The sequence below is a fragment of the Empidonax traillii genome, unplaced genomic scaffold (genome assembly GCF_003031625.1).
Source record: "Empidonax traillii isolate 1590-97213 ecotype Southwest subspecies unplaced genomic scaffold, ASM303162v1 scaffold616:size383281, whole genome shotgun sequence".
In the NCBI taxonomy this organism is placed as follows: domain Eukaryota; kingdom Metazoa; phylum Chordata; class Aves; order Passeriformes; family Tyrannidae; genus Empidonax; species Empidonax traillii.
The window spans coordinates 72,905-85,015 of NW_020955809.1; the positions used below are offsets into that span (position 1 = coordinate 72,905).

Below are 12,111 nucleotides of genomic sequence, written 5' to 3' on the forward strand. Positions count from 1 at the left end.
ATGTAGTTCTGAGAAGATGCAGCAGCATTCTGCTAATTCCTCTGGCTTTATTTTTGCTGAATGCAGATGTAGATAAAATACAGTCTTTGGGATTTAATCAGGTGAGAGTAGTATGGGTTTAATAGGCAAAATCAAAGCAACTTAAGAAAACCTCACTGTTTTCCTTTCTCCACCAGGGCCCTTCCTGCTGGGGCTCCTCAGGAGCAGCTGGTTCTGCCTCGAGTGGCTGTGGAGCCTGGCAGTGCCCAGCCTGGCAGCAGATCAGCACCTCGAGTGGCTGTGGAACCTGGCAGTGCCCAGCCAGGCAGCAGATCAGCACCACGGGGGTCTCACGGCTCTCAGGTCTGAAGTGACACCCTCATTACTCTGCCAGAGACCCCCTGGGATGGGTAACACGGGGCACAGGAGGTGTTTGCAGGGGCTGGGGGGAAACCAGGCTGCAGCCAAATAAGCACAGGGGCTGTTTTCCCATCAAAACTCGTCCTGTGGGCAAGAGCTTGTCCACAGGTGTCTGGATTGTTGTTTAATATTGTTATTTCTGGGTCCTGTCAGCAGCAGGGCAAGACTGCAGACCCAGCTCAGGGGGATTTGGGGAGCACTGTCCCTCTCATCTTTTTTTTTTTTCCTCTGCTGTGGTGGAATTGGGGTTTTTTTCTCCTAATAAAGCCTGGGAACCACAAAGAGGTGTCTCCCACTCGTGCACTGATGGTTCCCTGTCATAGAGGGGACTCTGCGGTGTGAATCATCATCTCCTGTTTTAACTGAGGAGGTGCTCAGTCCCCCCAGTCCCTTTTTCCATGGCAGCAGCAGTTTCCCCTCTGTAGAACGGGGTGGTACAGTAATAAAATAAACACCACAAAACCACTGAGGAGGGGAAAATTGAACTTTCTGTCTCTGTGCAGCCATGTGGGTAAAAGAGTAATTGGCTTGGATAATAACTTTTCTTCTTACAACCCCAAATCTAAATGAGCATCTCATTGATACATCTGCTTGTAATTACTACCAAAAGAAGATGTTGTGCAGATAAATAAATTAAACCATTTTAAGTGCTTTCACAAAGTAATACAATTGTTTAATCGTTCAAATGCACATCTAATGATTCTTGAACTTTTTTTATGGCACGTTTTGTTTGTGAACAGTGGAATTTTCGTAGATGTATTTTTATGTTTATGCAGTAGAACATGAACCAAAATGTTTTCAACTTAAGAAACTTCTGCTGCAATAAAAACACAGGGCATCACTTCTGGCTTTAATAGAAACAGTATGTGCTTTCAGGACTTCTTAAAAGAAGGAACTTATCAAGTCCTTTTCTGTCCATTGGGATTTAAGTCATAATAATGTGTATAAGGAAAACAGCTGAACTAATTCCATGCAGATCACACAATGCATTAAGAACTACTATGTTTTAATTGTTGTTATTATTATAAGGATTTTAGACTTTTACTGATAATCAAGTGCTTTGTGTGCATGGAGTCACTGAGCTGTACCTGATCCAGAGAAGCTGTTCTGGGCCACCAGGTCAGTGATTCCAGGATTAAACTCTTTGGCAAACGTGGCCGAGGTCGATTGGATTCTTACAATCATTTTGGGAAGCCCGGGGAACCCCCTCCCAATAGGTGGGGTGTCCATAAACCACCTGACCTGTGCTGACCCAGGGAATCAAACCTCCGTGGCCTCTCCACTCCAGGTTTAACTCCAAAGGAAGTTGTGGGAATTTCAGGGCTTGGAATGGCAGTAATTGGACAAAGTTTGGCCAAAGTGCCTCTGTGGGCAGTAGTTGTAATCCTTGCAGTTTTCCATCTAATCATAAGAGCACTTTGTTTGCCCAGTGCTGCGTGGGGTCAAATAACATGAATTTTTATCAGTATTTTTCAAATTTATTGGACAACTCCTGCTTATAAACACTTCTGTCCTGGTGCAGTTATTTTAAGATGATGCCCATTCTGTATTTCAGCAGCAGGTGGAAATGGATATTAAAATCATGCTTGTCCCAGAGAACCTGGAAAATAAAGCTGCTTTAAAACATCAGAATGATGAGACCAGGCTGCCACTCATAACTGAGAAAAGATCTGCTCCTGTAAGTAACTTATATTAATTTCTGGGCTTGTTATATGCATTGCTTTGCACTGTTGTGATTAATGTGTATTAAACCTAAAGAAATGAAATATTTGAAGTGAAAATACCACAGAAATTCCTAATTTTTGGCATTGATACGTAAGGATCAAAACGTTTTGAGTGGTAATACTGGGAAGAAACAAACCTGTAGTGTAACAGGTCTGGGTTCCAAGATCCCAATCCTGCAAAAGAATAAATTATACCTGGGAATGTGCCTGGTCAGGAAACTCAGGGGGAGGAGATGAGCAAACTGGAGCTTGTGGAGTTTTGAGTATGACCCAAAGACCAAAGAAGAAGTAAAAGGAATTTTATTGTCCAAAATGGCCTTTCTGATGCGGTTTGGGAGGGAAGCTGCACTCTTTGCAGGGAGCACTTTGGGACGTGGGGGACAAATTCAGCTCCTTCCTGTCCATCTGGAGATATTCCCATGGCCTGGAGATCCCAAGTTATTCTGGAGCACAGCCTTTCTTTTGTATCTGGTTGAACGTGAAGATGACATTTTTAGCCGAGTATGCTTTTAGAAAAAATAACTTAATAGGCGCAGGCACCCCTCCAAAAATCAATTATGTTCCCCAATTTAGCACAGCACTGTGGTCCTCATGCCCGATGCTCCCACACGGGGATGCTCTTCTAGGGTTTAATTTATGGAATAGGATATTATGCTCTCGGAGATATTCTGGGGTGTTTGCTTTTAAACAACATCAAGAGGATCTGTGAATGGCCCAGTTGTGAGCTGCCACTTGTAAAAAAATGATTTTTTTTTTCTTTTTTTCAAAGCTGTTGCCCAGACTGAGAGGTGATTTGTCTACCCCTGTGATCCAGAGTTAATTAGAAAAAAGCATCATGGCTAATAGCTTTTTAGAACCACTCTAAAACACTCACAGAGAGGAATATTATCCTACTGCAGAGAGCCATGTGTTTTACCACTCTCCCTGAGACACTGAGCACAGAAAACTTCTTATTGGTGACTTAAATTACAAGCGTTTAGTGGGAACGAGTCAAGCTCTCAGATAAATATTTACAGTTTGCCGAGGCACTGGCAGGGAGAGGGGCTAAAAACCAAGTAGGTATTTCATCTCTAATTCATTCTATTAAAATGATTAGATGAATATTATTCTATTCTTTATTCTGGTTTTACATCCTGTGGCACAGTGTGGTGTTTTGGAGTGTCCTGGGGGGGGGTAAAACGTTGCGGTTTAGGATTTGCCAAGTCTTGAGAATTTTTGGTTGATGGGTGATGCCCACCAGCACCGACAGGAGCGATGGGATATCGTGTGTGTGATCACACGCGGTGGCAGATGGTAGCCCAGGGGAATCTGTGCGGGTCCGCAGGGCTGGAATGGTTAATTTTTGGTCAAATACCGATGGAGAAGTCGCTGCAATGATCAAGGCAGGCGGTCCCTGCCCTGTGTTTGCCGTCAGAGGGCGCTGCTGATACACGCGCGTGCCCGCGGGTGTCCGTGGGTCAAGGAGCGGCTCCCCCCCCCCCCCCAAAAAAAAAAAATCGGCTCTCGTGTTGAAGGAAATTAAAAACTGATTGCTCGCTTGGCTGCGTTCGGGTGTGTGCCCAGGGCTTTCAGGGTGTCTGAGCAGGTCTGAGGTGAGGAGGGAGGGAGGGCGAGCACAAATCTACCTGGAGCTTTTATTGTCCTGCCCCTTGGAGCAGTTGGAGGAGTTATTAGGAAGGAGCTCATTGTTTCACAAAAAAAATGGCTTTGCTTGCTCTTTGACATTAGAAAGTTGCTGATGCCGAGTTTTATCATAGAAACGAAGAACAATTAACTGTTGCCCTTTTGTGCCTTTTTTGGGTCTGATTAGAAAGCCTCGTTCTCTGCAAAGTTCTGGAGTTATTTGAAGAGGAGGGCTGTAATTCTGTTGGAAACACACACCGGGCACCACTTCATTTTGCAGCCTATGCGTGGCTAACAAATAAAAAACGAGGAGTGGATAATTATTAAATATGTATACTTCCCATGGAGCACCCAGCAAAAGGAGCAGCAATCTGAATTGCAGCAGGAATAATTCTGACATCCTGCTGCAGTGCAGGGAAGATTCACAGCTCCACCTTTCATTTGCAGAGGGCTGCTGTTCTCTTCCAGAATTATACTGGCACTTTCTGGTTCTTGTTTGCTTATAAATGTATATTATGCTGTAAACTTAGGAACCTTTTCATTTATTCATGCGGTGGAATTTAATGTGGTGATGATTTCTAGCCTTTATGAGTTGCATCTTCTCTAGTGTGGCTGTAATGGTGATGGCAGTGTTTTGAGGGGGGGTGGATTTTAAGCTGACTTGTTCGAGCAAAAACATTCTAATCAAATCCTCAGTTATTCATTCTTTATTCACTATTTGCATCCTTGCTTCTCCCTGAAAGTGTATTGATTTCCAAAATCTTAAAGCAAGGGCAGTTCTCTTCATTTCAGAAGAAGTTGGAGAAGAAAATCAGGTGTCTCTTTGGTGCTCCCAACCTGCTTGTGTTTTAAACCTCTACATATGGCCATAATTACAGCCAAGGCAGAGTTTGGCAGTGGGAGCAGAATGAGACTTAAACAAATGGATGTTCCACTACAGTAAATCAAAATAAGCTGCTTGGGTTTGTATTACGGTGTGTAATCATAATAAGCAGCACAGTGATTTAATAAAACCCTCTTGTCACTAAAAATAAAAAGGGAATAATTGGGGAGCTGGAGTTAACAGATGACTCCAGTCAGCATCCCCTCAACCTGGAAATGGGGACGTGAAGGTCACCCCATCTGGGCTGACAAACGGAGAACGTGCTGTTGGTAAACAAATTAATCTTTGCAAAGGTCACCATTTGTTTGAAGTTTTTCTGCAGTTCTTGTCAGCTGGAATTGGAGATCGACTGTCAGTTTGCGAGGCAGGGGTGCAGCCAGAGCTGCTGAAGCTGGTGCTGTTGGGGCTCAGCATTCCCTGACAGAGCTGGAGCCGGATTGGGATGCCATGGGCTGCTGCTCTGCAGCTGTCTCTGGACAGGGATGGAGCCCACCCTGAATCCCAATAAGTTATCGCTGCCTCTCCCCCCTCGTGGATCTGGCCCTTTGCCACAAGGAAAATGTAGAGGAGTCCAAGCCAGCAATTATCTCCCTCACTTCCTTCTGTGCTGCTCCTGCTGCCTGTGCAGAAAGCAGCTGTGGGATCCTCCAGAGTTCTCCATCCATTCCCCTTCCCACCTGCCAGGGTGGGATTCTGATGGGGGTGGGTTTGTGGGAGAGCTGCTGGTGGGTCAGGAAGGGACACAAGCTGGATTTTTCCAAGCACGTGGAAAAGTGACAGTTCAGCCCCATCTGGGGTAACTTTAGGAGCTTAAAGTAGGCAAGAATAAGATGAGACCTGGTGCAACTTCTGATTGTTAAACTTGCCCTCTCCAAACTCTTTGCTGACAGTGAGAACTGCTCTGAGTTCTGTTCATTTTATTTGCTGTGCTCCCTCCTTCCCTTTCCAGTGGGAAATCAAATCCAGTCCATCAAATCCTGCCAGGAACTTCAGGACAAAAAAAAATTGGGTGTAGGTGGCAGTTTGGAGGAGAGAAATGGAAGGATAAATTACTCTGCTATAAACCTTTTTTTTTTACCATCACTATCAAGCCCTGTGATTTTTCTGCTATTTACTTATCAAATCTCATCTATCTAATTTTCCTGGTTGATAAGTTGTAGTTTTGACACACAATACACATATTTTCTGTGTATTTAATACTAGTGTCTATTCTGGGTGAAAAACATATTTAAACAGATATTTACCACAAAAAAAAAACCCAGACATTGTTCGAGTTAAATATTGCTGGGTAAAAAGAAAACAAATAGAGAGCTAATCAGACAATCCCTGTGGTGTTGCAACAAGTGCCCTATTTAAAACGAAGCAAAAAAAGCAGAAAAAATAAAGTGGGAGAGGTTTATCCACAGGAGAAAAACACTTTCGAAAGGGTAATAGAATTGTTTTTCTCATGTCCCAGGTTAATTACACTCAGAAGCACTTGAAATGAAAAAAAAAAAATTAGTTTTTCAGCACGTTCCAAGCATATTTTAAGGCAAGGCAGCCTCAGTCTGCCCTGCAAATGAAGTGCTCTCTTCCAGCCCTCTAAAACTGAGCTTTAAAATGCCCTTGATGGAGCAGCGGGGCCAAAAATAAAACCTTTTTCTTGCAGTGCTTCATATTATTTTTAAGGTCTTCTCGTTGTGGTTTCGTTGGCTTCGTTTCAGTGGAAGTAAGTGCTGGGATTAAAGAGTTTGGCACCTTTTTGCTTTGCCATCTCAGGGAGTTCTTCAGCTGTCAGGGTGCTGGAAGGGCAGGGAAAGGAGTGGAAATGGGGTGGAATTTTGGTGGGAAACTGTCCTGGGACAGCTGCACGTTGCCTGGAATACCTGAGGAGGTGGATCATGCACTGGGCAGTGGAAATGAGGGATTAAATCACATTTTAGTTGCATCAGTCCTTGCTTTAATGTGACACCTGCCATGGACTTTGTAGAAATGAAAGGAGAATTAAATCTGTCTCCAGGTAAAAGAAGCCCCAAGCCTCCAGGCTGCTTTTGAACTCACACACTGCACCTGAACTGCTTTTCTTTGTAGCTTATTACATCTCTACAAACGCAATTTAGATATATATATATAATGTGCTATTTATCATAACAAAACTCCTGGGATTTAAATTAGAATAAAAACAGTAGTAAAAGCAGTGCTGCTTTCCTGATCCAACAGCCTGGAAAGGACTCCCTTTAATTAAATTTCTTCCTTTTTTTTTTAATATATTTTTCTTGTGTCCTCAACAAACTGCTGGGGTGAGAGTGAGTAGGCAAGTGTGGTTTATAATTTCTTTTTTCCCTCTCCCTGCTGTCTCTTGTGGGCAGTGTTATTGTACAAACTGGCAGGAAAAATTGGAATAGTTGATTTTTGAGCCCTCTCGTTTCCCTGCCAGGAGGAGAAGCAGCTCTTTAGAATTTCTTCTCCCTTTCTAGAAGGTTGCTGGTTGATGTTATTCAGTAATTATGAAGTACTCAAAGATCCCAATCGTGGCCTGGATTGTACTAAAAACTTAATAATCGGTCATTAAAAGCCAATATTTTAAGGCAGAAAGTCCCAATGTGTTCTGGTAGAGCTAAATACCATTATTCCCATTTTGCAGATCTATTAATATTCCCCAGCTTTCTGATTTGATCTGTTTATTGTTATTTCAGGTAATTAATCATTCGTAATGAAATAAGTATTTAAAAAGGCAAATAAACAGTTTCCCAGCACGTGGCATTAGGTCAGCAGCAGAGTTCAAACATTTCTATCCAATGTTCCTTTTTCCTTGCCCAAGTATGCATTTTGTGTATTTAAAGGCTGTTCTGTCAAGAAACACCATGTTTGCATTACATTCATTAAAATTAAGCAAACTTCTTGTGGTTTTTAGTATCTGATACACTGATTTTTGCACAGCATCAATTGAATGTAATTAACTTTATTATAAATGACTGAAGTAACGATGGTAGATGATACTGTAGCCTGTTCATAAGTAGGAAAAGTTGTTAAATCCTCATGAAACATCTCATGGCAGAAATGATATTTACTATTTATTACTGTGGGGGTAGAGAATTGCAGCTCTGTAAATGCCAGGTTTCCCTTTTTGTTAAAAGCAATTCTGTTCTTCTTTCCCAGCTGTGCAGTCAGAAGGCAGGGAAAGGCCATCCAGCTGCCACCCTTTGTGCTTTCCCTGCCTTTCCACCCACGGATTCTCCCCTTCCCCAGCTGGGAGAGGACACCCCAAAAGGTGGGTGACAGAGCACCCCAAAAGGTGGGTGGCACAGCACCCCAAAAGGTGGGTGGCACAGCACCCCAAAAGGTGGGTCACCCCTGGTTAGAGTTGGGATGGCAAACGCTGCAAAGAACTGTGTGTGATGGAGCTTCTTGTGTGACTAAATGAATCAAATTGTCATGATTGACATCTGTTTATTAATCATTCAGTCTTAACTAGACCTGCCCTTGCCCTCTGTTAGCCCCAGTCCCTATTCATGGTCCCACCGTGTTTACAAGGGCTCATTCTGCTCCATTCTGCATTTTAACTTGCATTGCCCAAGCATAGAATTAAATATATTATATACAGCCATGGAATTCCCTTTCAGGATCAGCACTGTTACAGCATCTTTCATGTATTTGTCAATTTTTATTGGCAGAGCTCACCTTCCTTGAAGGTAGAATATTGAATATTGAGAGGTATGAATCAGTTAAAGAAAACTTCTGCTTTGTAGTTTTGATGGAGAACTTGGCTGTGCCTTTGTTTAATTCTTTCTTCCTTGGTACTGATTCGTTTTCTTTCCTAGCTGGAATACCTGTGAATTGTTCAGGGATGTCATCTTCTCGTAGGTGCTCTGAGCCTGAGTGGCCAGAGGCTCATCCTTCCAGCAGCAAAGATAACTCTGCAGGCCCCTCCTGGTGTCTCCAAGGCAGCCCCTTCCCGTGAATTCCACAGGCAGGCACAGAAATCAGCTGGAGGTGAGTACAAACAACTGTAGGTGAGTGCAAACCTCCCAGAACCGTCACTTGCATCTCCAGCTTCACTCCCAGGCCTGATGAGCCCTCCCTCACAGTCTGAAGTGCTCAGAGATGCACATGAGCATCCTGTGCCTGGCAGCTGAACAGGAATCAGATTTCTTAATTCCTGTGAGGATTTTGGGGTCCTGTTCATCTCTGGAATCCCTGTGGGTTCTGAGTTTCAACCTGTGAGCACCTGAAGCTGCAGCTCTGAGCACTGGTGTCAATGGAAAGCCAGAGCTCCTGTAAATGATGACCCTCACAGCTGGCCAAGCCTCTCTTTTGCCACGTGATTAAATGAATGAGCAATAATTAATGAGTGAACCCTGCAATCAGTGTTTTCCTTTGCACAGGGCAGATCAGCAGCAGGCTGGACCCTGGGAATACAGACCCCTCCACCTTCCCAAACTCCAAGGAAGCAATTTCTGGCACATCTTCCTCCAGCAAAGGGAACGTTGCACCTCCTCCACCCAGCAGCTCCGTGGTTTCAGCAAGGAAATCAAAGCCAGGGAGGACACAGCCAGCTCAGCAGGGGGAATCTGAGGGGCAGATTCCCTCTCAGACACAGGTATTGGATTAAATTAATCACTCAGACACTCAGGATAATAAGGTTTTTATTCATGTTTTTAATACTATCTTCACCAAAGCTGGTTTAGGAAATGACTGTAAATCACTGACTTGCTACAGGAGGGTTTGAACCAAATCCAGTAAATAGGAACTAAAATAAGAAATACTTCATGTATTACCAATTTGTCCTTTCTCAAGACTTCTACCTCAATTTATCTGGGTTGTTTTTTTTCACTTCTTAGAAAACCAAGAATCCACAATCTTAAAAAAATAAGTTTAGAAAGGATGTTAGGAGGTTATCCAGACCTCCAGGCAGAATTACCTGTACCTGTAATATTGCAGACAGATGTTTCTCTAACCTGTTCTGAAAACTTTGGGTGATAGCAACTCCACAGCCTCCCTAGACCATCTGTTCCAGTGCTTAACTAACTATCTCTACTGTTATAAAAGAGTTTTTAAATGTTTCATCTAAATCCCTCTCACTGCAGTTAAGCAAATGTAGTTTTTCCCTTCATATTTACAGAGCACTATAGGGGAGTTTGACCTTGACTGCTCAGTGCCTGCTGATTGTTCTTGATCCCCATGGAAAAGGGGCATTTCTTTCATTTTAGGGCTAAGTTTTGTGTTCTGGAACAAACACAATATTCTGGAGTTTTGCTTGGTCTTCCTTGACTTTGTGACTTTTTGAGATGTGAAAATGAAAGAGATTTGAAAATCAAAGGGAAAGCAAACCTGAGAAATGGAGATCATCCTACAATGGTTTGGGTTGGAAGGGACCTGAAATCCCATCCAGTGCCACGGGCAGGGACACCTTCCACCAGCCCAGGTTGCTCCAGGTTCATCCAACCTGGCCTTGGACACTTCCAGGGATCCAGGGGCAGCCACAGCTTCTCTGGGAAATCCCTTCCAGCACCTCCCCTCCCTCACTGGGAAGAGTTTCTATCAATGAGATGTTCATGTAAATAAAAATAATTCCCTAAAAAACAGTTTAAAAAGAGTGGACCTAGATTAAAAACCCAAGCCATTTGCCATAAATACATAGTCCTTTCAAAAGGTGGGAATATTTCTATTCCAAGTTTTCTCCCTTTTATATGCAGGAAAGGTGGAGGCAGTCTCAGGGCAAGAATACCACTGCAGTTAGTTTCAGATTTTAAAGCTTTATTTGTAGATTTGGTAAATCAGGAATTGCTCTGTGCATTTAATTTATTCCTGTGAAAATGCCCAGAATCTTCGGTGACCTCAGAGCTCTTTGTGCTGTCGTGGGGCTGATGGTAAAGCTGGGCTGGGATTCCTGGTGCTGATAGAATCAGTATGAATGTATTTCAGATGCAGAATTTTAGACATAAATGGCAATACAATGGAGTGTTTTGACTGTTTGTTTGTGACCAGAGGCCTCATCTGTGGCTCTTCTGTTCCCACAGCCCCCCCAGGCGCCTCCACGTCAGTCCTCGCAGGATCCACGCTCGGACTGGGACGTTGTTGTTTGCCACGGCACAGCAGACCAGAAAGCTCCAGGTTTTCTGGCACTCGAACAACATCATCCTTTGTCCTGGGGGAGCATTGTGGCTTTTTTGGAACACGCAGAAAAGCTTCTCAAGGACTCCTCTGTCCCCTTGGCCACCGTCAGCGGCAGGAAGCTGGCACGAGTCGCCTCAGACTTCGAGCCCGACCAGAATCCCCCCAAAAGCACCATTTTGTCAGTGCTGAAGGATCAGTCAGCCGTGGGAAAGATCCTAAATCCACCTGGCCGAAGATCCCAAGGCCCAGGGGGTGCTGAAAGGGCCGCCACGAGGATCCAAAGGGTGTGGCGACGTCACCGGGCCGCCCAGGCCGGCGCGGGTTCCACGCAGCGGGAACGGCCATCAGGTGCCATCGACGCTGCCCGGCGCTCCCGGAGCCACACGGCACGTGTGACACACACCCCCAGGGCAGCTCAGCACACACACCTGGAGAGTTTCTGCAGCAGGGCCAAGGTGTGCAGAGCTACCAGCTGTTACTGCAGCGCTCTTCTCTAAACATCTCCTGCTTCAGTGGCTGCGAGAAGCTGTTCCCATTTTTTTCCCCCCCTTTAACCACACACTTGTCCAAGGATCATATTTCATCCTTCATCAGCAATTCAGCCTTTTGTGGCTGCAAAATCTGTCGCGGTGTTTCTGCTCAAAATGTCCCCTCGCTTTGGCTGCGGTTGTTGTGTCAGAAAATCAATGTTTTAACTGCATTACCTCAGTTCCTTATATATACCTTGTGGCACTTAATTTGCTGCAAAAGGAAAAAAAAAAAAAAAAAACACCCTCTCTTGTCTGCATTCCTGTCACCACTTTGTCAGAAAGTATTTAAGTTTGCAGACAGCCTCTTAATTAGTGCTCACAATTTCATTTATGTTTGCTTTCTTTTTTTTTCATTCATATTCTGTTAATTAAGTGAGCAGCCTCTAATCTTCCCCTGCCAGTAGCTTCATGTAGCCACCTAATTAAATTAATTGGGGAAGATGTTTTAAGTATGTAATTAAATCAATTAATATAATTTATGCCTGGCTTAACTGTACAGTGGAAAAACAGCTGAAGTTTGAGTAGATGAATCCACTACAGCTTCCTGTCACTGATCAATGCTCTTCTTGATTTTTAGCATCTGGCAGCCAACTGGAATCGCATCAGGACCTCCAGGAGGACTATTATCCATATCCCATCATTAGGTATAACACTTTTGCCTGCAAATCTATCAGCAACCTCTATTACCCACCACATTATGACTCCTTGATTGAGTTCAAGGAAGGCCCCTTGTTTTATTCAAATTGGTCTCGGCAGGAAAATGTTCTCGACATGATGAGAGTAATAACACAGGGCCCTCGCTCGAAACGCCGTTTAATTTGGGGATTAAGCAAATAAAGTCATTATGTGGGGGCCT

General features: G+C 43.9%; 1 protein-coding gene across 1 annotated transcript in view; it reads left to right on the forward strand.

The window, feature by feature from the left end:
* Positions 1-12,111, forward strand: part of IQCH (IQ motif containing H) — a 46,008-nt gene that overhangs the window by 1,396 nt on the left and 32,501 nt on the right. Inside the window, exons 4-11 of the mRNA XM_027898697.1 lie at positions 177-279; positions 723-737; positions 1,955-2,077; positions 7,768-7,879; positions 8,473-8,601; positions 8,994-9,208; positions 10,629-11,180; positions 11,833-11,899. Coding sequence (XP_027754498.1) covers positions 177-279; positions 723-737; positions 1,955-2,077; positions 7,768-7,879; positions 8,473-8,601; positions 8,994-9,208; positions 10,629-11,180; positions 11,833-11,899 — 1,316 coding nt within the window. The remainder of the gene's footprint in view (positions 1-176; positions 280-722; positions 738-1,954; positions 2,078-7,767; positions 7,880-8,472; positions 8,602-8,993; positions 9,209-10,628; positions 11,181-11,832; positions 11,900-12,111) is intronic.